This window comes from Silurus aristotelis (assembly GCF_946808225.1).
Source record: "Silurus aristotelis genome assembly, chromosome: 14".
NCBI classification, from domain to species: domain Eukaryota; kingdom Metazoa; phylum Chordata; class Actinopteri; order Siluriformes; family Siluridae; genus Silurus; species Silurus aristotelis.
Window position 1 is genome coordinate 23,566,555 of NC_139587.1, and position 26,735 is coordinate 23,593,289.

At 36.7% G+C, this 26,735-nt stretch overlaps 4 protein-coding genes across 9 annotated transcripts; 2 read left to right on the forward strand and 2 right to left on the reverse strand.

The window, feature by feature from the left end:
- The first annotated feature begins 407 nt into the window (after positions 1-407).
- LOC310737002 (patatin-like phospholipase domain-containing protein 2) lies at positions 408-5,571 on the forward strand. Its single transcript, XM_083561146.1, has 8 exons — positions 408-539; positions 2,224-2,452; positions 2,586-2,651; positions 3,664-3,873; positions 4,465-4,525; positions 4,642-4,815; positions 4,907-5,030; positions 5,320-5,571. The coding sequence occupies exons 2-8, from the start codon at positions 2,240-2,242 to the stop codon at positions 5,375-5,377; spliced, it is 906 nt and encodes a 301-aa protein (XP_083417272.1). The 5' UTR covers positions 408-539; positions 2,224-2,239; the 3' UTR covers positions 5,378-5,571.
- A 182-nt stretch (positions 5,572-5,753) lies between these two features.
- Positions 5,754-12,722, reverse strand: tdg.1 (thymine DNA glycosylase, tandem duplicate 1). 3 transcript variants are annotated; one of them, XM_083561093.1, is made up of 11 exons: positions 12,412-12,722; positions 11,765-11,889; positions 10,276-10,445; positions 9,431-9,672; positions 9,266-9,335; positions 8,997-9,132; positions 8,235-8,317; positions 7,538-7,632; positions 7,288-7,459; positions 7,033-7,164; positions 5,754-6,900 (listed from the first exon to the last, which is right to left on the reverse strand). In XM_083561093.1, exons 2-11 carry the CDS (start codon positions 11,821-11,823, stop codon positions 6,767-6,769), a joined length of 1,293 nt encoding a protein of 430 aa, XP_083417219.1. In that variant the 5' UTR covers positions 11,824-11,889; positions 12,412-12,722; the 3' UTR covers positions 5,754-6,766. The 3 variants fall into 3 exon arrangements, with proteins under 3 accessions (XP_083417219.1, XP_083417220.1, XP_083417221.1); XM_083561094.1 differs by having other exon boundaries at positions 11,765-11,834; positions 12,412-12,558; XM_083561095.1 differs by lacking the exon at positions 11,765-11,889 and having other exon boundaries at positions 12,412-12,556.
- A 181-nt stretch (positions 12,723-12,903) lies between these two features.
- On the reverse strand, positions 12,904-24,151 carry tdg.2 (thymine DNA glycosylase, tandem duplicate 2). Of its 4 annotated transcripts, none has more exons than XM_083561091.1 (11): positions 23,605-23,907; positions 22,918-22,990; positions 20,743-20,918; positions 19,081-19,274; positions 18,841-18,910; positions 18,604-18,739; positions 17,511-17,593; positions 17,334-17,428; positions 17,070-17,241; positions 16,855-16,965; positions 12,904-14,356 (listed from the first exon to the last, which is right to left on the reverse strand). In XM_083561091.1, exons 1-11 carry the CDS (start codon positions 23,615-23,617, stop codon positions 14,214-14,216), a joined length of 1,266 nt encoding a protein of 421 aa, XP_083417217.1. In that variant the 5' UTR covers positions 23,618-23,907; the 3' UTR covers positions 12,904-14,213. The 4 variants fall into 4 exon arrangements, with proteins under 4 accessions (XP_083417217.1, XP_083417216.1, XP_083417218.1 ...); XM_083561090.1 differs by having other exon boundaries at positions 22,918-23,500; positions 23,605-23,893; XM_083561092.1 differs by lacking the exon at positions 22,918-22,990 and having other exon boundaries at positions 23,605-24,151.
- Positions 24,152-24,185: 34 nt separating this feature from the next.
- uqcc6 (ubiquinol-cytochrome c reductase complex assembly factor 6) lies at positions 24,186-25,759 on the forward strand. Its single transcript, XM_083561164.1, has 4 exons — positions 24,186-24,251; positions 24,374-24,474; positions 25,097-25,230; positions 25,550-25,759. Exons 3-4 carry the CDS (start codon positions 25,123-25,125, stop codon positions 25,640-25,642), a joined length of 201 nt encoding a protein of 66 aa, XP_083417290.1. The 5' UTR covers positions 24,186-24,251; positions 24,374-24,474; positions 25,097-25,122; the 3' UTR covers positions 25,643-25,759.
- The last annotated feature ends 976 nt before the right edge of the window (positions 25,760-26,735 follow it).

Below are 26,735 nucleotides of genomic sequence, written 5' to 3' on the forward strand. Positions count from 1 at the left end.
ACACAGCTACAGTGAACCCTGTCTGAGGTACAGTCCGGCACAAACCGATTGGCGAAAGATACACAATAACATGCTGGGTTACATAGTTCAGTAGTAATGATTATATAAAACCGTTGAAAGGAATAACAGACTGGTACCATATTACACTGGTAAGCATGTACTGTATAAATCATATACCGACAAGCTGTAATACCACATAGAAACACAATAAAGAAGAAAAAAGCTGATTAGTTGAATCACGTTGGGTTCAAAGTCAACACTCCTGCCATGACTCTTGCATAATTGTTATTGTGAACTGCTGTGACCGTCATCCTCATTACAAGTACATGCTGATAGAAACATGCATGAAAAACACCTCACCTCAAATAATGAGTGGAATATTACATTTGTGGGTTGTGGATTTTTGGGAATTTATTATTTTGGAGTCTACACTTGTCTGTTGGAACAGGCTCAACACCTAATTCAAAGTACCAAGAAAATTTGTGGAGCTTCATCTGGAGCACTGATAGCAGCTATGATAGTGTGTCAATTGTCACCAGGTAAGTGATAACATCAAATATATAACATCAAATATACCTTTTAATGTTAAAATAAGCTCCACTCTTCTGGGAAGATTTTAGACTGGATTTTAGATGTTGCTTGTTAAGAATTGTGCTTATTCATCCACAACGGCATTAGTAAAGTAAGGTACTGATAGGGTGAGGAGTAGTGTGCGTTCTAATTCATCCAGAAGGTGTTCAATAGGATTGAAGTCAGAGCTTTATAGCAGGCTGCTTAAGACACATCCTATACAACTGAGTATATGGGCATATGGCTGGCAAAGTTGGGTGTCCCAATACTTTAGTCTTTGTTTTTTTAGTAAAATTAGGGTAATTTTAAAGCTTAAGCACTTTTGCTAAATGTTCACATCAAGCATTATTATAGAGGATTTTGACTGGATAGATCTGAATTTTCCCTTTCATGTAATTTTATATTCATACATACTTAAGGTTGTTTGGTCCACAAAATAATGTTTCCTGATAATGAAAAAAGGATTAATTATTAAACCTTAAAGAAGTGTTTAAGAGTAACATTTAAATGGTTAACATTATATTTCAGAGAATGTGTTACTTTAGTAAACAGTCTTTGAACTATGGACAAATTTTTTAGGGCAGAAAAATTACAGGAATCTGAGATCAGTGTAAGAACTACATAATTTTAGATAGATAGATAGATAGATAGATAGATAGATAGATAGATAGATAGATAGATAGATAGATAGATAGATAGATAGATAGATAGATAGATAGATAGATAGATAGGCGCATGTTGGGCGTTTTGGAGACAAGGTGAGGGAGATGAGATTGAGATGGTTTGGACATGTACAGAGGGGGGACATGGGGTATATCGGTAGGAGAATGCTGAGGATGGAGCCACCAGGAAGGAGGAAAAGCGAAAGGCCAAGGAGGAGGTTCATGGATGTGGTGAGGGAAGACATGCAGGTAGTTGGTGTGAAAGAGGCAGATGTAGAGGATTGGGTGGTATGGAGACGGATGATCCGCTGTGGCGACCACTAATGGGAGAAGCCGAAAGAAGAAGAAGAAGAAAGAAAGAAAGAGAGAGAGAGAGAGAGAGAGAGAGAGAGAGAGAGAGAGAGAGAGAGAGAGAGAGAGAGAGAGAGAGAGAGAGAGAGAGAGAGAGAGAGATAGATAGATAGATAGATAGATAGATAGATAGATAGATAGATAGATAGATAGATAGATAGATAGATAGATAGATAGATAGATAGATAGATAGATAGAACTTTATTGTCATTGCATTGTATAGGTACACAGCAACGAAATGCAGTTTGGCATCTACCAGAAGTGCAAAATGTAGCAATCGTGCAAAAGTGCAGATAAATATGTAGCATATTTACAGCAAGTGATATATATGTAAGCATATGTACAGTGAATAAATATAAAGGCTATAACAGTGCAGAGACGTGTGGACATCATTAAGAAGTACAGAAATGGTTCTAAGGCTATGGCATTAAAGGGAATGTGCAGAAGTGAAGGTTACAAGATTATGGCATTTAAGCTGAATAAACATGATGTGTAGTATTTCCAATTTCATCATAGTCACTGTTGACATGGCGAGTTAATGATTTAACAATTGTCATGTTAAACAATAACCAACAAAATAATCATAAGAACCACAAAGTGTGTGAATAAATAGAAGTGTTTTTTTTTGCATTCGAGCAAGGTGCTGTGAAAATCTAATGGCACTAGCCAAGGAGGCTCGAAAAGGCACCCTGAGCTCCATGCATCCCTCCTTTAACCTGTTGAAGTTAACCAGGCAGCTTCTGATTCGAGAACTGCCCGATAATGCTCACCTACTTGCCAGTGGAAAATTGTGCGTGTCACTGACACGTCTGTCGGATGGGAAGAATGTGCTGGTGTCCGAGTTCACTAGCAAGGACGATCTCATCCAGGTGAGCTTAGCTGATCAAAAATACAGGGAGTGATGAATTTGTTGCATTAGATATTGGAGCATAAAATCTGAATGTGGACTGTTAACATTAATACTGTTACAGCTTTCTGTTTTTTTGGGTGTATTTTGTCCAGGCTTTATACTGTAGCTGTTTTTTCCCACTGTACTGTGGAGTGGTACCACCCAGTTATCATGGCACTGTAAGTATTAAAGGAAGAACAATTATTATACACTATATATTATTACTACACTATAATGACCAAAGTTTGTAGACACCTGACCATAAAGTATGTTGTTTTTGAGCATCCCATTCCACATTTGATCCCCATTTGCTGAAACCTCCACCATTCTTGGAAGATGTTCCACTAGAATTTGGAGTATGCTTTTGGAGATTTTGCTCATTCAACCACAAGGGCTGAAGTAAAGTCAGTTACTGAGGTAGGAGATGCGAGGAGGCCTGGGGTACAGTCAGAATTAAAATTCATCGCAAAAGTGTTCAATAGAGCCTTTAAGATTTTTCACTTCAACCCATGAATACCATATGTTTATGGAACTCTGGGCATTGTCATACCGGAACAGATTTGGATCTCCTAGTTCAAGTGGAAGGAGATTATGATGCTTTCACATCCACAGACATCTTATGCAATTGTGTGCCTTCATTTTTGTGGTAACAGTTTGGGGAAGAACCACATATGGCTGGAAAAGTCAGCTGTCCCAATACTTTTGTTCATATAATGCACAGTATATTTATAATGAAGTCTAATCAGCATGTTTACAGGCCAGATGACTAAGTCTGAAATAGCAAAATGTTAAGCTTTTCATGGTCTTAACAACAAATCATTGATCAGAAAATGAGCAAGAATGAAACAAATAGATAAAGTAAATATCAACTTGCTTTTCCATTTTTTCTCTTTAAATGTTTAAGCCTTGTGAGTACACAACAGCTTTTTTTTTTCTCTCTAGATGAACTTCAGTCATTTGGTGGAATTGTAGTTTTTGTGAAAAAATTTCAATCCTGCTCATGATTCTACCTTTGCATAAAAGAAAACTATATTTTGTTCTAGTGTGACAGAAATATAAAGAGTATGCTTTTACTAGTGTCCCCCCAAACATCTCATTGCACCAAAAATACACAAGCAAATGGTGGCACGTGAGGTTTTGCCAGTACTGTACATTTGTTTAATGTTTGTTTATGTTTACATCTCTTTTTAGCACTATGTAGATGGTGCTTTGAGTGACAGTGCTCCGTATTCCAGTCTGAAGAATACCATCATTGTTTCGCCATTCTCAGGTGAAAGTGACATCTGCCCATATGACAACCCGGTCTATTGCCAAGAAGTAAGACACTGCAATATGAGCCTTAACATCAACTTAGTGAACGTGCACCGTGTTATCCAAGCCTTTTTCCCACCAGAACCTGAGGTAAACCACAAACATGTCAAAATTTACATTATTCCCATTTCTGAGAAGAAAAATCCTTCTTGAACATCTTGCATATAATTTTAATGTTTATAATTTGCATGTGATCTTTAGTGTAATGGTTTCCTACACCCACAATGCTGCTTGACTACCTGCTGATGCTGGAGCCAGTTGGAATTAGCTTTTGGTTTATTTCTATAGAAAGTTATCAATGTAGCAGTGCTTTAATCCTTTAAAATGTCTAGCTGTTTCACCACTTTATCTGTGCTCTCTGTTCACACATCAGGCTCCAATAAAACCACCATCATGCTTATTATCTCAGACATGGCTAAATAGCCAAGGAGCTTACGCTCTATGCTTTATGTCTGATATAAATCTATTAAACCCAACCGCACTTGCGCTAACAATATCATCCTGTGACATTAGCACAGCGGACAGCCGCTAACTTCTCACAGAAACAATACAAAAACAACCAGGATCACTAAATCTAAACGAATATTTTAATAGGAACACATTAAAGGTGTCTTGAATTACAGTGACATTTTTCTTTATGTGTTGTTTAAGCTTTGAGTGACTGGTTGGTTCCATTCTTAGATTATGGCAGAGATTTGTCACAACGGATACAAAAACACACTGGTGTTTTTGAAAGACAATGGTGAGCAAAATGTAATTGGAAAAGGCCATAATACTATACTTTTGAGTTTAGATGTTCTTACCTATATAATTCCCTTTATTCCATGTATGTTTTTACAATAATATTTCTGATTTCAGATTTCTTACATGACTCAATTTACACTAAAGTTGTAGTCAATCACAGACTGGACAAGTGTCCCTGGTTTAATACACACAACTACACATGGCAAGATAATCACAGTGAGCATGGACAATCGGGACCTGTGCTGGATAGACAGGATGTTAACCTGCTGCCTGTCTACATCCAAAAAGGTATTTCAGTGCCCCAGGCTTGTTTACTGACAAGAACGTTATCATTTTGATAATCTAATGCCGAAATTATGTATTGTGCCTGGTCCTACAGTCTTCTGCAAAGCTTGTGTGAAGAAACCCGGATGGACGAGTGAACTCTTTGCTGTGAAATTTGTCACAGTTATACTGGTTGTGTGCATTTTGCCTGTGGAAATTGTCTACATCATGCTATTGAGGTAAAGCAATTCATCTACCCAAATACAAGTCTTTTTAAATTGGAACACCTATTTGACTGCTCATTGCAAAATGGAAAATTATTAAGCTCTACTACATGAATTACTATACTTCACAAAAAACAATTGCTTGTATCAGATCAAATAGAAAAAAAATAAACATATATTATAGTTTTCTAGGCAATTATTTATAAATTAAGGCCTTTAAAAGCTTTAATTTTTTTTGTATATCTTTTGCAGTTTTGGTCCCATAAATATGTTATTAATGCTAGCTGTGCTCAATCACAAATAGATTTTCTGGCTGGATGTTGAAGATGGTGTCTGGCTGTGAGAAGTCACCTCGCAGATAAAAGCATTGGTGTGGATGAAACTGTCTGAGAAAAGGTTTTCGCACTACAAAAGTTAGAAACAACAGACATGTGGCAAACTTCTGTACAATGGATGATCTGGATCAAGTATATTTCTTCTTCTTTTTTTAATTTGTTAAATTGAATGTTTAATTTCTACCCTTTCATTTGGGTCTACCTCATCATTCTTTTTTTTCATTTTTTTTTTTTTTACATGTGAATCTAAATCTACTTCAACGGTGGAAGAAAAAAAAAAAAGACATTTAAATATGTACACCCAGCTTCTAGTATCTAAAGACTTTTCGCTCCATTGTAAGGTAATTATTGTCATTATTAATAAATAATTACCTGTTCTAAAGATAAACATTAAACCAGAGTATGCTGAATGCAATAAAATTTTAATAGAGGGAAAGTAGTAATCATGTATATGATAAAAATAACAAAATAGCACCGAGTATTTTATATAAAACAGTAAAACCACAGTAAATCAAAGCTTTAAAATTCACACAGTACCATGCGTTATTAAAAAAAAAAACGGTGTTTTTCCTGTACTCGAAAAGGCAGCGTGCCCGTTTTTGACACTTGAACAAATACCTATAAACACCACCAGCAGTCACATGATTGTATCAGTATAATCTTTTAGGAATGCACCTTAATAGATTAATGGTGGGTTTTTTTTGCTTTGATTACAGACATTTTACTTGCTTCACCTATTCTACGTGCCCTATTACAACAATTTTTCTTTATATGAAAAGGGGGGATTTATAATCTTACTGCTTCCATGCTGACCTACAGTATGTAAATGGCTTTGAGGAAGAGAAAAAAAGTGTGCAATATATTTTGCACAAATAAAAAAAGGTGAACTTTCAACCAAATCAATCTACATACTGTTCTGTCTTAAAATCAACTATCAGTCCCTGATATCACAAGAAAATCAACTGCATCGGTGCTTATACATTAAGCAAAAACAAAAATGTTTTTGGACACAGAATATAAAAGAACAAGCTCAGTTCCATAGAAATACTACTTCCTAGAATGTCTACTTTAAATTCATTGTAAAGAATTAAATGGCAAAAAAAAGAAAAGGTGTTTCATGATACGGGTCTTCAGTTGAAGAACTGAGGTTCGCTTTACAGTTATTAAGAGCAGCAGGTGACCTGTGAGAGTCTCTGAAGTAGCCATTTCTGCTTCGGATCAGACACGTCATCCTATTCCGCTGAGTGACTTGTGCACACAGCAACCACAATAGTCTTATTACCTAATGTAACAGATTTTAAACAAATCAGCAAAGGTCAGTGCACGTATTGAGCTCCAGAACTGGGAGAAGCTGGTGAGAGGCACTGCTGTGGATGAGCACAGAAGTCAAGGCCCTTACTGAGATGACAGTCCTGCTCATACGGCCCCAGTCTGCGCTTGTGACGAGCTTCCGATCTCCGGAATCTGATCAGCGAAGGAGTTGGTCATCCACTGGCCGTCTGGAAGTTGGCCCACTGCATTGGATTCCCCGGACTCCTTCTCTGCTGCTTCTGATAGATCAGACCGACAAATCAATAACATGTTGTACACTGATACACATTTTAACATTACAGAACACTCCCCACTATCATATATTGAAATCCAGAAAGTTTTTAACTTGAGTTGAAGAAATAGTTTCTAACCTGCTTCTCCAGAAGCAAAGGCACAGTGGCCATTGCCTCCCTCCAATCCAGGTTCCCCATACTGCCCTCCAAATGCAGCCTCGTAACCAGGATCGTACTGCTCCTCCTTAATGGCCATTCTCTTAGCATCCTCTGTAAAAACACACACAAAAAAAGTTTCCAAAATATTTTAGAATATTTCATGACAGTATCTTACGTTATATTTATATGCACAAACATTCCGGTGCAATGGACCTTCAAATCCTGCGTCCTTACCTTTAGCCATGCCAAGATCAAAGGTGTACTTGACTTCCTCTATATCCTTTGGTTTAGCCATGCCCCTCAGTTGGTCTCGGAGTTCTCTAAGCTTGATGTAGAAATGCACTTTGTCCTGAGCTCGAGGGAACTGGGCACAGCGGGCACTTGAGGAGGGCATTAGATACAGTGCCTAAAGGCGTACAGATGATACATCAATTAACTTTTTACAAATGAAAATTAGCACAATAAATGACTGCTGGTGTCCTACCGTGTCAGAGTCAGGAATCTTGTGTGGCTGCAAGCCAAATTCCAGAGTTTTGGGCTTTTTCCCAAATAGCTCTCGGCAGAACATTTCATATATACCTTCAGGAAAACAGAAAATAAAGATTAGAAGGACATTGCTCCATGCAATATATACATACAGTATACACCGATCAGGCATAACATTATGACATGATAACATTATAAGAGGTGAAGTAAATAACATTGATAATCTGTTCATCGTGGCACCTGTTAGTGGGTGGGGTTTATTAGGCAGCAAGTAAACATTCTCTCCTCAAAGTTGATGTGTTAGAAGCAGGAAAAATGGGTGAGGGTAAGGATTGAGTGAGTTTGACGACTGGGTCAGAGCAAAACTGCAGCTCTTGTGGGATGTTCCTGGTCTGCAGTGGTCAGTATCTATTAAAAAAATGGTCTAAGGAAGGAACAGTGGTGAACCGGCGACAGGGTCGCGGGCAGCCAAAGCTCACTGACGCATGAAGGAATAAATAGAAGGCTGGCCCGTGTGGTCCGATCCAACAGACGAGCTCCTGTAGCTCAAATTGCTATAGAAGTTAATGCTCGATGGGTCACGACTGTTGTGGCACCAAAAGGGGTTATATTATGCCTGATCAGTGGCCATACAGTTATGCCTGGTTTTTTTGTGCGTGTGTATATATATTATATATATGTCTTTACATACTTACATTTTCCATTGAAAACTGCTATGAGGGGTTTGAACTGTTTAATCTTCTCCACTAAAATTTTGCCACCTTCACGGAGCTCTTTACTGCGTCAGAAAGGAAAATTATGGAGTTAAAAATGTATCATTAGAAATGTAAAATCATTACATTTATTGATTGATCTGTTTACATTTATTAATAAAAATGATGAACGTCAGTCAGTAAAACAACTTAATTCTAACCACCAAACATTTGCAGCTGTGGTTTTTTTTCGGAGTTTGGCCAATCAGAGGAACAAGCATGATATATGGCTTTGCTCGAAAACTGCTGGCAATACACAATCTCTTTTCAGAAATAATAAACCAGTATTTTGGTTTAAACATTTTACAATGTAAAAATTAGGAACAAGATTTGTAAAAGATCACACTAGCTTATCATTTTAATAAAAGGACAGCACCAGATCTTAAAATCATAGTGACTATAATCAAGATCACTTGGAAAAAAGGTAAGATGCAACTTTGCGGATCATATGGCATAATGTATTGCTTCAAAAAAAAATGTTTAGCTACGTTGGCAGATGCCCTAATTTATAGTTGAGTCAAGAGCCTTTCTCAAGGACCCAGCAGTGGTGGTGCTGGGCTTTGAACATGACCATCTCAACCAATGGGCTACCACTGCACATGCAGATAATGATGGGTATCAAATAAAGACTCTAAAAACATGGATTAATCCAAGTGAAAATGTTGGACATTAATTGTTTTAAATGTGTGAAAAAACACGCCAAACCTTGAGAGGTCTTTGCTTCCTGGTGTTGCTCTTTCCACCATGTTTGTAAAGCCAATGCTGTATTTCTCAGGGAGAGTCTGGTCGTGCATGTGGTTCAGCAGCTGTTCAGTGAAACCGGAGAGGAAAAGGCACTTCCCTGGAAGAAGAAAAAAAAGCATACGAACGAAATGATGAACAACTACATAACTAATAACAGACCCACAGAAGTAAAAACAAATCTATTGGACAAGTTTGAACAGCTTTAATATCAAATATCGAATGATACTTACAAAAATGGTTCCCCGGTCCAGGAAACCATCTTCCAATGTAGGCAGCCATCAGACCTGGATTGATTCCAATCTTAAAGGAGGAAAGAATAAATTAAATCAAATAATACATTACATAACCAATTCATAACATTCAGGTATTCTAGACACAGACACAAATGTACGTACAATTACATAGTCCAGGTTGGGTGTAAGGATGTCTGGCAGAGTTCTTTTCATAACCTCCTCCTCGGACATGCCCTTAAAGCGATCGATTTTCCTTTTAACTTTCTTGAAGGACTCATCAATCTTCTCCTGTGCTCCTTCAGCTGGTTGGGCCTCTTTTTCCACCTTAGCCTTCTTAGGCTTGGGACCTGGTTTGGCTCTTGGCTGTTTGTTTGCAGCTCTGCCCCTCTTCCCTTTAGTGGGAGCTTTGAGTAAAAACAATGACATTTACATTTTTCAATTAAAAAAACATTTTTTAATAACAGCATGCCTTGAACTGTTTTATTTCTCTTAAGCCACAGCAGTTTTACAATGATAACTTTGATTTACTGAAGCACATAAATCACACTTTACATGCATTTAGAGTTACATGCAATGTAATGAAAGGGCTGTAAAACAGGTGCGCACTTGTTTTCTAGCAAGTTTGTCGAGAACCCTTGGTCCCAAAGACTTTCAGCTGAAGGACAATGTCTACTTTTCCGACTATGACAAAACTCTGCACTGGAGAGTCCTCCAATAAGCATTAAATGTACCTTTCCATATAGAAGGACATAAGAACATGACCAAATAAAAAAATCGCATTGTTTTCACTTCCTTCACTTAACAATATATGTTAAATAATCAACACATTTTCTTAACCCGTTTATCAGGTACCACTTCTGCTGAACCAAAAGGTTCTATGTAAATTGTTAAAGGATTTGTTAAAACAAGTGAATTAGCATACACATGCATGTGATCAAATACATGAAAAACAATGATACGTAGATGCTTTTTTGCATGATGTATTAATTAAAACATTTTGTATGTACCCTCCTGGGGAGCACCGGTCTCCTGCGGTGCTGCAGGCGGCTCATGAACGGGCATTTCCATCATTCCGGGTTCTTCTCCGTGTCCTTCCATGAAGTGTGCAACGTTACCATTAGCCATATAAGAATGCTGTGCATGAAGGGCTTGGAGGTGTTGCTGTGCAGACTGAACCCTATACAAATGCAAATTCAATCAAAAGTTTAATAAAAAAAATTAAATAGTTGTGGTTTATAGAAAAATTAACACGAAAATTTCATGTAAACATTCTGTTTAAACTTATATTCAATGCAAGGACACAATGTATAGTTCAGTGTTCAAAATGTGCAAATCAAAATGTTAAGCCCCATTAATAAAAGTGAATGATAATGGTCTAGCGAAAACCTAAGCACTTGTGACCATCCTGACTTCATTTGCTGACATGAAGATGCCTGAACAATAATTAAAGACCTACTTTTCTATAAAGTACTGAAATAAGCGTTATGTCTAAGAACTTTTAATATAATACCTATAATAAATGTAATGCGTGTTGAAATTATGACCCATTACTGATCACCATTCTTCACTATGACCTATAGCTGATCGTCACTGTTCATAATAACCAATCACTGACCACAACTGTACTTAATCACAAATCACTGATCATCACTGTTCACCGATTCAATGCCCGAGCAACTGTTACTGTTACCTACTCACCGTCTCTGACCTTTTCATTTTGGGTGGATAAGTGAATATCGTATGGTGCCATGCTCAAACATCTTATTGCTCCAAGGAATAATTTCCAAAATTGTAATTTCTATTCTGAATAAAAAATGGTGGTTTAGTGGTTAAGGCTCTGGGTTAGTAATCAGAAGGTTGGGGGTTCAAGCCCCAGCACCACCAAGCTACCACTGTTGGGTCCTCTTTCACTTATGGAATAATTTAGTAATGTAAATTCGAAATAATAAAATGTCAATTTCAATGTATATTTTTGCAGCATAAAAATAAAACATTAAAACGTTCAACCAGAAATGAACATTAGTCTTCGTGGCATTTCTTTTCTATCATATTGGGCCAAATCAGAAGTTAACACAGGCCAACTTTGGTCCTTTCAGTTTTAAATGAAACTTCTCCTCATGTACTCTATTTGTAAGCAGATATGTTAACGATAAGAATCGATGAATATGCAAATCCGACTTTATAACGTCATAACACGTCTAGTGGCTTAGAAGAGAGTTGGCAACACTGAAAAATGTGGACAGAGTTCATTCTGCATCAGTGCTTTATTAAAAACACAGAACTAGCATCAATATGGATAAAATAATCAATTGCAACAGCTAATCGGGTTATTTGCAAATTAGTATCTATTTGCCAGTTTCATAGGCTGGTTAGTAACATTCATGGTGAGTGGAGAATCTGCACAGTGTTCCATCAGCATGCTTATGAAACGCAGATGGCAAGAACATGAACATTGAATCCTGGCGCCATTTGATGACAAAGCGGGGGGAAACTCACCAGTGCTGAACATAATCCGAGGGCACATGGGGCAAAGATCCGTAACTTCTTTCATCCATCTTTACGGAGACTTAGTGATAAACCAACATGGATATTTATTTCTCTTGAAAATGGTGTTCTCGGTGCTAGATAGGAAGATCATGGATGGAGAATGTTCCTAACCAGTCTATTCTTTTTAGCAGGTGACACTTATAGTCGTTATGCTAATTACAAAAAAATATGTACATGTATCAAATGGTGATTGAGATAGCTAGCCAACACCCAGAAATAAAGAAATCTACATTTATAAGATTAACTGAGACAAGCAAGCAGGCAGGCAGTTCAGCAGGGCTTCCTTTTTTTTTTACAATCCATTTAACTCGATATATTATGCAATACTCAATACTGAGTCAAGAGAACCAGCCAATACTTACATAAACAAATACAATATATTTTTTTATGTATTTATTTATATCAGTCTAACAGAATCTTTGAACATATTACAGATATTGTTCTTTATTTTTTTTGCTAACACAGGCACTTAGCCTGCTCTCAGCTTTATGAATGGATGTCAGGGGCTAGCTAGCTACCTCGCTTCAAATATTATAAGGTCAAGTTGTAGATAATAACAAAATACATGACCCATTCGTAAATTAAAACATACATACCCTTATTAATACGAACAGATAACGATAATAATCCGTTTAAATATATATTTTGTTCCTATGAAAAACAAATCCAGCGGATGGCAACAAAGACCAACACAGCCGTCCTGCAGCGACGAGGCTTTCCGGCACTGGAATGTACCACTACAGAATAAAAGGAGGACTGAATTCCTGCTTCGGATTATAATGTTGTTGTTTTTTTAACATGTATTATTTATATTTATTTATATGATATAAAAATGAACAACGATTATTTCAAAAATGTGTTTATTCATCTTTTAATTACATTATGTTATCTTTTCTTTAAACCGATTTTACTTAACCCCCTCCCCCATTATTTACTCTACCCTTTTCTTTGACGTTTAAATGTTTCAGAGCTCGATCGCTATTGGCTGTCAAACTGCCACTTCCTGTTTTATCCACGTCATAATAAAGTGATCGGCCTGTACAATAATCTATAGCGATTACACATTTAGATAATCAAAATCTTAATTAATCATTATTAATAAATGTTATTTATATCATATTTCTTTGTATTTTTTTTTTATTATTTAAGATATTGATTTAGTTTGTTAGTCAATAGCAGGTACATAGATGTGCAATCCAGAACTTTTAAAATCAATAATAACAATAATAAGAATAATAATAAGAATAATAAGAAGAATAATAAAAATAAGAATAAGAATTAAGATAAAGGACCGATAGTTTTTTTCTTCTTCTAATACTTCATAACCAAACTACGGGAAAACAAATAATTTTCCCGTTTCTTCGTGGATGCACGGAAAAGAAAATCAAGCAAACAAACAAAACAAAAAAAAGCTTGATTTTTCTAAGTCTAATTGTTGATATTGATTTGCCTATTGTATTTATTCCTTATTGTATGCGTTTTCCTATAACATCATAATTTACAGATATATTAAATCAAGTATTTAATGGTCAAATAAATACTAAGTGGCACAAAACACTCAAACACAAAAGAATGGGATTTTTTTCATCCATCATTTCCAACAGTCCAGTGGTGAATATTATTTATTTCTCCATATGTGTTTTACAAAAAGTCATGATACTAAATCACACTAAAGTAATTACACCATAAATATAAAAACCTAGCTTGATGCGCATCTGTACATGTAATACACCCTGCAACAAATTCCCAGAGCATTTACATCAAATGAAAGTTGTAGTAGTAAAGAACATTAAATACAATCAGTATATAAAAACAGAAAGGTGGAACAGAATGGGTCATTAAAAACATCAGTCCTAGACGATGTGGTGTGAACTGCTCCGTTTGAAATCGTGAATCCCTTTTACACGGCTTGTGCAAACATTCCAAGATAACACAGTGCAAGAGCATAAATACCCTTCAGTTGAGGTCATAAATAAACACTAATAACTATGATTTAGTGTCAAATATCATGCAAGTAAACCAACCCATACATCAAGCATGACCTCAGCTTAGTAAACAGGGGTAAAATATACATACCTTTATTAAAAAAAAAAAAAAAGCAACAAAAAAATGAAGTACATCACAGTCTTGAGTACTGCATCCTGACAGTAGGAAAAAAAATAGCAGCATACTTTACATAATGCTGCTTTCAAGTAAAATCCATCACTTCTGTATACGAAGGTCCATAATACAAAAAACAAAGAGCAAAATTAAAAGGGGAAAAAAAAACAACACTGGATTTGGAATACATCATCCACACATGATCTACTAGTTCTACAAAACACAATAAATAGAAACACATGACTAAAAAGTCAGGCAGCTACTGTAAGAAAAACAAAGATTTAAATTGTAATTCCTTTTAGTTTCGAAAAGTATTCGATTGTGACGACTCATTGCCGCTAAAGAACCGAATGTCTGGAATCTGGTCTGTAAACGGCTGCATGGTCCACTGGTCAAACTTGGCCTGTCCCATAGCTGATGATTGTTCCGGATGTGTAGCACCTGTAAAGAAAATAAAAATAAATTAGAATAAAGGCAGCATTGTGGCTTATCACACACATCCCTCACACCCACACTTCAACTCTCCTTCTGTCTGGAAAAGGTATCAATGCATCCAGGCCCTCCTGTCCACACACACACACACACACACACACACACACACACACACACACACACACACACACACACACACACACACACACACACACACACACACACACACACACACACACACACACACACACACACACACACACACACACACACACACACACACACACACACACTACCTGTTTGCACAAAATATTCACTGTTTACATGTACACCAGTATTTATTTGTATACAGGCAAATAATTTGCACTCAATAGCAAACTTGCATTTAAAATTGCATCTCAAATCTACTGTACTAGTCAGTGGTACAGTGTCAATGTGCCTCACTGTCTCGTCCTATTTTGCACTAAACGTTGCTCGTGTGCAGTTTAAAAAGTGTTCTAGTTAATTTTGTGGGAGGTTTTGTTAATTTTCAGAGCACCTGGGTCCTAGAGAAACGATCCTTCAGCTGAATAGTGCAAATACAGTTAACTGACACTGTAGTATGTGACATAAATGAATGCAACTGGGACTAAATTACATTTGGATACAAGTGTAAATTTTTTTTATGTAGCGTCATATGCAATATTGTATTTATTTAAATAAGTAAAAAAAAAAAATTCTCTCTCCCCTACCAATGTTTGTGTAAACTGTAACACAATAATTTCCATCACGGGATCAATAAAGTAAAAGTCAAAGTCTAAGTGGATTATTGTACATGCATGAAAGTTTTGGCACACCCGAGGGTTAAGCATTGGTAAGGGGACCAGCAGTGGCAGATTGGTGGTGCGTCAGCTATATATGGTTGAAATGACAGGCCCTTAATCCTCAACTGCTCAGTTGTAAGTTGCTCTGGATAAGGGTGTAACTGTGCATGTGACCTGCACTCCAACTGGAATTATAAGTGTATAGCAACTTGCTTTAGACTTTTAAGAGTAAAAAAAAATTAGATGGAAAGGAAGCCAGAATATATTTCCAGGCTCGTGAGTATGAATTGCAATTGGTGCAATCATGAAATTGTGCTTGTACAAGTTGTGAATTATGTGCAAAGTCTGAAATATTAGTCTTATATCAATTTACATTTAAATTATTGAGTGATTTAACCAATTCTAAGAGAAATTTGAATTGTGCTGGCTTACTCCTACATCCTATACTTTGGTCAGAACTGAATAAATGATTGCATTATTTATTCATTTCCTTTAGATTCTCCCAAAACCAATTTCATATTTGATTAAATGTTACACCAAAGCAACCATTATTGGTGGGGCAAGTAAAAAAAAAATATATATATACTTACATTTATGGCATTTTGGCAGATGTCGTTATCCAAAACAACTTACAATTATATTATATAGTTACAATTACATACATTATATGTATATCTTCTTCTTCTTCCTTCGGCTTTCCCCATTGGGGGTCGCCACAGTCTGTCGTTCCTACTGCACACTTCACTGCTGTCACACTGTCCTCATACATCTGACACACCTGACTTCCTCATACAATCGCACAACCTGGCTTCCACTACTCTTTCCCATAACTTCATGATGTGACTGATCAACTTTATTCCCCTGTAGTTACTGCAGGTCTGCACATCTCCCTTATCCTTAAAGATCGTTACCAGCACACTCCTTCCCCATTCCTCAGGCATCTTCTCACCTTCCAAAATCCTGTTAAACAATCTGGTTAAAAACTCCACTGCCATCTCTCCTAAACATCTCCATATGTCATCTGGTACAACCGACTTTCCACTCTTCATCCTCTTAATCGCTGCTCTCACTTCCTTCTTACTAATCCTATCCACATCCTGCTTCACCGTCTCCACACCATCCAACCTTCTCTCTCTCTCTCTCATTTCCATCGTTCATCAGCTGCTCAAAATACTCCCTCCATCTTCTCAAAACACTCTCCTCACTAGTCAACACATTCATTCATTCATTTTCCCCCGCTTATCCGTAATTCGGGTCGCGGGGCAGCAGTCTAAGCAGGCCCCCGCCTTCGAATGCTGCCCAATCCTCACAGAACCGTCCCTTACGGTCCCTCCTGCAGGTGGCGAGTCCACGGGAATAGTCAACACATTTCCATCTCTATCCTTTATTGCTCTAACTTGCAGCACATCCTTCCCAGCTCGGTCCCTCTGCCTGGCCGAACGGTACAAATCCTTTTCTACTTCTTTAGTGTCCAACTTATAATTACAATTATAATATACGGTTTTTTTTTTTAAAACAAGTGAAAAGTTGGGGGTGAAGAGCATTGCTCAAGGGTCCAGTAGTGGCAACTTGGTGAGGCTGGGATTTGAACCATTTAGCTAATCACTTTAAACACCGCTATAAAAGAATTTTTTTTTTTTATATTTTTTGATATTTGGTGGCTTGCAGCTTTAAAGGGGAGTGTAAAGAGACATCGAAAACCACCTTGTTCATTAGCAGGATAGAAGCTGCATGTCTGTTGTGTCGCATTAGAAGAGGTTTCCTCATAGCCAGGGTCAAGCTGCTCTTCTTTGATGGCCTTCCTTTTGGCATCCTCTATAAACGAGAACATGAGGAATATAAAACATCTCTAAATAACCCAAACAAGAAGGTTGAGATTCCCATTTCTCAAGTTCCCATTCTATGTGATCCTTAGTTACCTTTAGCCAAGACCAAATCAAACGAGTACTGTGTCTCCTGAATCTCCTGGTTCTGCACCACACACTTCAGCTGGTCCCGGAGTTCCTTCAGCTTAATATAGAAGTGAACTTTGTCCTGAGCTCGCGGGAACTGAGCACAGCGTGGGCTAGATGAAGGCATCAGGTAGCAAAACTGTGTAGAAAACCTCAGCTCAATAAACACCTCGGACACATAGGAGTAAAAGATACTGATCATTTGCAGGAACGAATCGTAGAGGTTCATACCGTTTCTGTCTCTGGAACTTTGTAGGGCTGCAGTCCAAATTCCAGGTTCTTGGCTTTCACTCCGAAAATCTCTTTACAGAACGTTTCATAAATACCTGAAATACAATAACCAGGCTTTTCACATGTACGGTAAGGAGACAAATGTTCAAGGGAAGTATTTAAAGTGCACGACATTACATTTCCCATTGAAGGCTGCGATTCGTGGCTGGTATTTTTGTAGCTTTTCCAGAAGTTGTTTGCCTCCTTCTCGAATCTCTTTACTAGAAGAAAAAATAAAAACATTTTAAACAGTGCATAGCTGCTTTCCCCCCCTAAATTATTAATCTTTTTACATACTAATATATTAAATAAATATGATATAAGGAATATAATTGGGCTGCAATAGCAAAATAATCACTGACAGAGTGATGTAATGTGGCACACTGCAACAGGAAGTGGCACACACATGTCGAGGTGTTTTAATCCTCTTATAGCACAGCAATATTTAAGTGATTAAACATAAAATGCAGCTTGTGTTACCGAGTCTTTTAAAACTGTAAAATAAATAACTAAATAAAAAACCAAAGGCTGACATTGGAGACTCATTCCATGATTTTTATACATCAAATCCTCCAGATTTTATCCTCCAAATACATTTTCAGGTTTTTCTTTCATCTGTTTATAAATACAGTTCTATAATGACACCGTTACTACAGAAACTATATTAGAACAAGAACATTAATTTACAGCAATGTTTAAAAGTTAAGATTCTACAGAAAACATTTACTTTAAGTTAAAGTCATATAAGGTGGTTCTATAAATCTATAATTATTGGGAGTACTTATTTTTTCACAAATGTGGTCTGAAGATTGGTTTACTGAGTTCATTTTGTGACAAGATGACTACATGTTGAAATCTGTTGAGTTTTTATTTGTAGAAGTTTGGTGTGGACCACACCATTGCTATTTAGACCCTTATAAATAAAAACACAACCAAATTGAAGGAGGGTGTATTTTCTTTTTCCCCCATGAACGTAAATCTACGACAGAAAAAGAATCAACACTTAATGAAAAATCAGAATTGTGAAAATTCAATAAATTGGGCCTCAGAAAAAACCTACAACACCACAAAAACTACTGGTTATATAAGTTGGTGGACATCAGAAAATTAGGAAATGCTTAAAAAGACCTAAAGCAGCAAATTCAAGACTTTTTAAGGCCTAACATTTTTATTTTACATTGTTACTTTTTAAGTCCCCGCAGAAACCCTGTTCTTTTAAAACATTCCTCACTTTGAGAGGTCTTTGCTCCCAGGTGTGGTCCTCTCGACCATGTTTGTAAATCCGATGCCGTATTTTTCTGGAAGACTCTGATCATGCATGTAGTTCAGCTGCTCATCCGTAAGCCCCGATAAGAACAGGCACTTCCCTATAAGACAGCACACACATACAAACTAAATAGAAATGTTCAATAGTTAATAAAGCAATGAAAAAAATAAAAAATCTCCATAAGAAGAAGAAATGACATACAAAAATGGTTTCCTGGATTTGGGTAATGCCGTCCTTTATAGGCTGACATCAATCCGGGGTTGATACCAATCTGCAAAATGAGCACACATGGTCGAATTAAACCCATAAATCCACAGTACTGAATAAACAATACCAAATATACATACAATTCAGTTTAATTTTAACAGTATACATTGTCACAAAGCAGTACATTGAAAATTGATGTTTTGAACATTTATGTGTAAACCTTTAAACACTCACGATCAGAATGTCCAGATTGTAGGTGATGACATCTGGCAGTTTTTTGGCCATGACCTCTTCCACGGACATGCCGTTAAATCTGTCCAGAGTTCTTTTGGCTTTTTTCACAGTGACTTCTGCGTCGGTTTGGTCATTTTTCCCCTGCTTGGGAGGTCTTCCACGCTTCTTTCCTTTCTCAGTGGTTGATGGAAGAGCTACAAAAGAAGGAGCTGTTAAGGAAAGATTTTAATGCAAAGAAAGGCTTAAAACAAATGACTGGCTGCCAGCACCCAAAGCAATGTTTTAGGATGCTTCTATGGTCTATAACAGTGGCCCCCAACCCCCGGGCCGCTGACCGGCACCGGTCAATTGGTACCGGGCCGCACACAAAGAATGCATACATTACTTCCGTTTTATTTATTATCTGATTCTAAACGATGTTTTATTTTGAAAAATTTCCGGATTCTCTTTACCACATCTGTCTATGACTCACTCTTGATGCATGTCATGATGCCTCGGTCACATGTCTTACCAACATCCACTACCTTATTAAAGGGGCTGCTCTGGCCCGTAATACATAATACATTACTGCTAAAATTTTATTAAAGCTAGCAAAATTAAAAAACAACACAGTGGATTCACATTTATTATTATATTTAGAAAATACCAGTCGTATCATTATATGTTGCTGTATTTATCCAAACTAAACTTTCTTTCGGCTTCTCCCATTAGGGGTCGCCACAGCGGATCCTCTGCACGTTTGATTTGGCACATGTTTTACGCTGGATGCCCTTCCTAACACAACCCTCCCCAATTTATCCGGGCTTGGGACCGGCACTGACAGTGGCTGGGGTTGGTTCCCTGACCGGGGATCGAACCCGGGCCGCAGCGGTGAGAGCGCTGCATCTTAACCACTAGACCACCAGGGGATGTTGCTGCATTTATCCACCACACCTTAAAGGCCGGTCCGTGAAAATATAGACTGACATTAAACCGGTCCGTGGCGCAAAAAAGGTTGGGTACCGCTTAACTATAAGATGCAATACCAGTAAATAAATGTAAATAAATTGCCTTAATGGATGCCCTTTAAAAAAGTGCCCTGTAGGGTGTCATTTCGTGGAAGAGTACATGATACAATGCTGGATAGGTTACCTTTACATGCAAAAATGCAAGACACAATGCCATATAGACTTCTTTATATTCAGGATAACAAGATGCCCTTCTGGCTTTGCTTCATGCGGAGAACCAAAATGCTCTGCCTTACAGGCACTACAACATGCTTGGAAACGAGATGGTTTCAGGCTCCTTACATTTGAGAAAACAGATCTTACGTGCAAAGAAATAACATGTTGTGCCATATAGACACTTTGGTGAATAGACTCTCTACATTTGAGAAAATGTAATGCCATGCCCTACAAGCTCCCTTACATGTAGAAAAATTAGATGCAGTGCCATAAAGGCTCCGCTACATGCAGAATTATAAGTCGCATTGCCCTCTGAGTGCAAAAAGGAAAATTTCCCCATTGGTGTTTCCTAAAATACATTTAAAAATGCCCTTCTGGTGCCTCTGCTTTTTCTCCACTGCATGTAAGCAATACTTTATATTATTCTTTTGCCCCTGTGCCTCAGGCAGCCTGCATGCACCCTTGGCATCACCTGCAAAGGCTGTGGGATGGTCAGTACCTGGAGGCTGGATAGGAAGCTGATGATGATGACTGATCTCATCTGGATCGTTATGGTCTGAAAATTCATTCAGGGTGCTATACTCTCCAACATCCTGCTCGTAATGAGAAACATTAACCATCTGGCTGTACTGAGAACCTGGTGCTGGTTCAAACTGCTGATGTGTACAATGATACCTGGAATATGCAAAAAGAAGATGAATGCCAATAGGAATTATTCATTAAGCCATCAATCATGCCTGATTAGTCACGACCTTACCACGACTCCTAAAGAATTCTATTCTTACCACGACTCCTAAAGAATTGTACTCCAAGTTCTTACAGTCTAACAAATACTGTAAAGTGTGCATGATCTTGCTCCTGTAGATTGGCATAACAGAAACCTGCATCTCCTCCATGTTTAAGGTCTTAATCATTTATTTTTTTTATTTTTTATTAAATCATTTAAAAATGCTACAAATAAGACAAGACATAACTTCATTAATCCCAAAGGTAATAAATATATACAATATTTAAATGTAGGATTTATTCAGCGCAAATTTTACTGTTTTAATGTAAGCTTATATAAGTTTATATTTTTTTATTTATCTACCTTCTTTCGTTCTTGGTTTATTTTCCCTCATTTTATTCCCTCATGCCGGACCGTCATATAAAGCATTTCACTGCATGTCGTACTCTGTATGCATGTGTATATGACAAATTAAATTTGATTTGATTTGTGTGATCCATAGAAATGTTCACGATTTGGGTTTATATCACAGCTCTGTTGAATTTAAAGTTCAACTCTCCCTGAATGTACTGAGTCTTTCTCCATAACTGCAGCTCTATATTATTTTATATAACTGTTTCCAAACAACTTACACAGAGACGTGTACAGACTCTAAAGAAGCATCACATGTTGTTAATCACTTTGGAAGGAGTCTCCAGTGTCAGCGCTTTTAAAACGGTCAGTGCTTTTCAAACATGACAAGCTATCTTTTTTTCACTTTATTAACTTTGAGAACAAACTGATCAAAAGTTATACAATTTTAAAGTAATCAAAAACTATAAATGGATACAAATAATCACTATGCCATTCTTTTTAATACAACTGTTTTTTTGGCATACTGCTGTGGTACAAGCAGAGTAAATCATTACTGGATACTGCAAAATAATCAACTTCAAGGTGGTAAAAATAACTGACAAAACTGGCCTGAAAGACAAAATCGATGCTGCATCAAGTACAGCACCTGTCAAAAGTTTGGAACACCTAGTCTTCTATTGAGACACATGAACAATCCTTTTGTTAATATGAAAGAAACTAGGCAAGAGGAAAAAAAAACACAAGAATCGGACAGTAAATGACTAGAAGAAAGTTCAGTGGACAGGTGAGTCTAAATTGGACATTTTTTGTCTCTAAAAGGAGAACTTGTGTAAGAAGGAGATATGATGTTATCAGACTGCCTCACCCCCACAGTCAAACATGGAGGTGGAAGCTTATTGGTTTGGGGTTGTTTTGGAACAGGGAAAGTTGGAGACTTGTTAAAAGGAATACTGATCCAACATGGCTATTCCATACTTTAACACCATGCAAATTATAGATGCAATTTATAGAAACTGCATGGACTGAAACCGTACAACAAGACAATGACCTGAAACATACTTCCAAGATCTGTAAGTGTTCTTTAGAGAGCAAACAGTTGTCTGGAGTGATATCGGTCATTGGCCTGCCCAGTCACTGCACCTAAATCCTGTTGAACTGCTCTGGGATGAAGTGGAGACAGTTTGAAGAATCAAATTGTCTGGATGCCAAGAGTGTGTAAAGTTATTCATTCTGAGAGAGGATTTTTTTTCCAATGAAAATAAAAAAGTTTATTTATCTGTTTGGTCAAAGTAAATCATAATTGCATTAAATGACCTAGTTTGTTGAATAGAAACAAAAGGAACATGCATGTGTCACTCAAAACCAAGTGTCTTCTGAACTTTGACAGGCGAATGTGTAGACATTTCTAGACATTGTGTCACGTAGGAAAATGTTTCCCAGAATGAAAACAGATCATCCATCAAAAGATAAAACTAAACAGTAACAAGCGGTTATGGTGGACATATTTGAAGAACATGAATACTTTCATTATCCTGATTTCTGTAGTAAACACTATTTTATTCTCTTTTTTCATTACATTATTTCTTTACTCACCAGTGCTGATATGAATCGATGTGCTGCGTCTGAGACTCAAACTGCTTTTCGTCCATCTTAACTGCCGGATTTACTTTAATAGATTCATATTCACACAGTTGGCATAAACAGTTTTGCATTTTAAGGACCCATCACTGAACAGAACACCTCAACAATCATGAAACTGTAATGAATGGACAATCTGTGTCTCCTAGATGATGATGGGTTTCCTTTTGAGTCTGGTTCCTCTCAAGATTTCTTTCTGTAATCATCTCAGGGAGTTTTTCCTCGTCAGTTTTACCACTGGATTGCTCATTAGGAATATACTACACATAATTCAAGTTTTGTAACCTATTTACATGTGTAAAACTGCTTTTTTGACAATGTCCATTGTTAAAAGTGCTGTACAAATAAACATTGAATATTCAGATGTTACTGCCTGGTCGTGGCCTTTCTCAACTAATATAAAGAACAGAATGGAAGCTTATATTCTTGAGAAAATATCCTGTTTCTAGACTGAAGCATCATTTTGCTCAGAGATGCTCAGAGAATCCAGTCCACCAGGGGCCATTTCCAGCTCTAATCTGTAAGGTGTTATTATGACCTGTAAGGAACCGGAAGTCAGCCGAAGAGCCTCACAATAAAACCCAAAAGGTTCACATTCCTTATAACCAGACTCAAACTAAAGGAAATTCAAGACACACTCACCTGCCGGATACATTAATGAATCCTTCTGTTCCTGAAAATAAGTAAATATTTATATATTTTAAATGCTGAAAGCAAAAGTTCCAGCTTGTCTACACCAACACAGCATCTCTACAACCCGAACACAAAGCCGGACTGAGTATATTTGAAAATAAAAGTCATTACGAGAACGACACATCCAAACCAGCTCATATTATTAATTATGTATATTATTGGATATGGCCGCTAAACTGTATAAATACCTAAAGAATTATATTTACAACACAATTAACGTTTATTATTGTAAAACTGTTACTAGCAAAAACTAAGTCATGTAAAATAGGGGGATTTAAAGTCGACGTATACCATATTTGGTTTGTTGTGTATGTTATGTGCGCGTGTTAATTAATCAAAATGAAATACTTATAGAATAAATGAAACTGGGAACGTTACGCATCATTTGGGCATTGGTTAAAAATAAAATTAAACCCGTTAAGTCTTTACCACCCCTAAACCTTGCTTTACAATGGACTCGACCGTTTTGTATATTGCGGAAACGAGGACGGTGTGCGATTTGGGACAAAAAGAACACGTGTAAAACTGTGCGTTCCGTGAACAAATTTGGTGCTGGTTAAATTGCGAAATGTCGGATTGGATGAAACACAAATCACGTAGGAGTTAATGATCAGTAAAATTTAGTTTTATTGTTTTTATGATATTTGATAAATATGATTTAAATACATCAAATATTTGACAGATGTTAAAACCTTAGCTTTCACCTTCAGACCGGTAGGCGGCAGTAAAGCACCACAAATATTGCGCTACAACCTCAAAACAGATAAAGGAGAAAGAAGACGTCCACTTTTCGTGTTTAATATAATTCACTTGTCAAAGGTTTGTGTATTCTTTTTATCTTGATATGTAAATATAATGTTTTATATACAATTAAAAACGCTGGATATAAACACGGCCTGTTAATACTCATAATTAATCATAACTGTTACCCGTTGAATGTCACGTTACATACATCTTGTACTGAGTCGACTCTTTTTGCAAGTGAATCTTAACAGCCGGCTCAATTTATTTAAAACTTTTAACAATTGGAAACATGAATACAAGAAAAAAACATGAATAAAAAATGTGCTTTCATTTAATATAGATTTTCTAAAATGTATTGAAAAAGTAATGTTATTTTCTTGAAAACGTGGTTTGGATCAGTGAACCGAAAAAGTCGACTCATTAGTTAACCGAGGCACTTGATATGATTCATTAATAAAGTTTAACACTACAAGGTAAAGATTTCCTGATGTTGGTTTTTTGTGTGTGTAAAGGATCATTTATAGTGGCTGACATTATAATATTTAGTTGTATGAGAAATGTACAGCATGGATTATTGTATATGTATATGTATATTATTGTATATGTACAGCACATGTAAGTGGTGATTTTGAAAATGTCAAGGTTGTAAAACAAATAATCCTCCAGACAGCAATTATTCTCTCTTTGAACATTCAAGGTACAATAACTTCAGCTGTTGTAAAGATGCCAGCAGGTGTGTCTTGGCCAAGGTACATGAAAATGTTTGTAGCCAGTGTGTTGTCCATGTTTGCTGGCGCAGAGGTCGTCCATCAGTATTACCGCCCTGATTTGGTAAGTTTTAAAGACATAACCTTTATTTATTTATTTTTGCACATGTAAGACCACATTTGATCTAAGAGCAGTTCTTGGTAGCTCAGTGATTTAAGTTCTGGTCAGAAGGTTGGGGGTTCAAGCCCCAGGATCGCCAAGCTGCCACTCTTGGGCTCAAGGCCCTTGTCGTCTCTGTCCTCCTAGGGGATGCTGAATTATTGCTGACCTTGTGCCCTAACATCACTAGGATATGCAAAGAAAGAAATTTACTTTGCTGTGATGTATATATGACAAGAAAAAAAAAAAAAAAAACTTTTTTTTCTTTCTTTCTTCTTTACAGAGTATTCCAGAGGTTCCTCCAAAACCTGGAGAACTGCAGACAGAGCTACTGGGATTGAGGGCTCCTCTAAAGACAACCTCTGAAAAACAATGATGTCAATTCTCATATATAATTGTGTATATACGTGTAAAGCCAAATATAAAAATGCAAAAAGTGTTGTACCATGGAAATTGTGAAAGTTCATACTGTCAGAATTTGTTTTATAAAATACATTTTTTTTAAATAACCTTTTTGTTTATGTATAAACAAAATCTACATGAGAAATTCCTCTTTAATATAGCTGCCAAATATAGAGTTTTTGACTTATTCACCAAATTTTTGTAATACTGTATATTGTTTTCACGACTGCTTTGTGATAAGGGCTCCTACCCCATCATCATGACTGTAGATTTCATTTGTTGGCTTGGATGTTTTATTGTGTATAAATATCTCCACACGGTTCATTATAAATGGAACACCCAACTCTATCCAATCAGCTTATCATCTTGCAGCAGCCAGTCTGTTGGGTCTGGGTTTGAGTTTGTGCTCATGAGCGCTTGTGCTTCGTGTTATTGGCTGACAGGAGGACCCTGATGTGGTGTTCTGAAGTAGTTGATGCTAGTTTTATATGCTGAGTGGTTTCAGATGCTTTTCTGCTCACCATGGTTGTAAAGAGTGCTTATATGAGATGTTTTGACACCTTTCCTGGCAGCTTAAACCTTTATAGCCATTTTCCTTATATCATTGTGTAATTACCAGGGGCCTGTCTGAAGGGGGGTACTGGCCCCCCAAAAATAATTAAAAAGGTATTAAATTTATTATATCAAATATCTGTACTTTCTAATAGTTTGAATCTATTTGATAAAATGTCAATATGTTTTCATTGCATGCTGCTTTCAATCTACGACTGGTGTATCATTTCCTGGCTCTCACACACCACTGACGTAGACTAGTTTACGAAGCACACAACAAACAAGGCAGAGGTCTAGAAAAAGAAGAAGATTTCTGTTTAACCATTTTTATTTAAAAATATAAATATATATATATATATATATATATATATATATATAAATAAAAACGGTTTCAGATTTAAATGATTTTGTCTTTAATTATAAAAAAAATAGGGCTATTTAATATTCTATTCGTATTATATCGATGATTAAGTTAGATGTTTGTTTATTTTTAGACAGAATTTTGTGGAACAAAA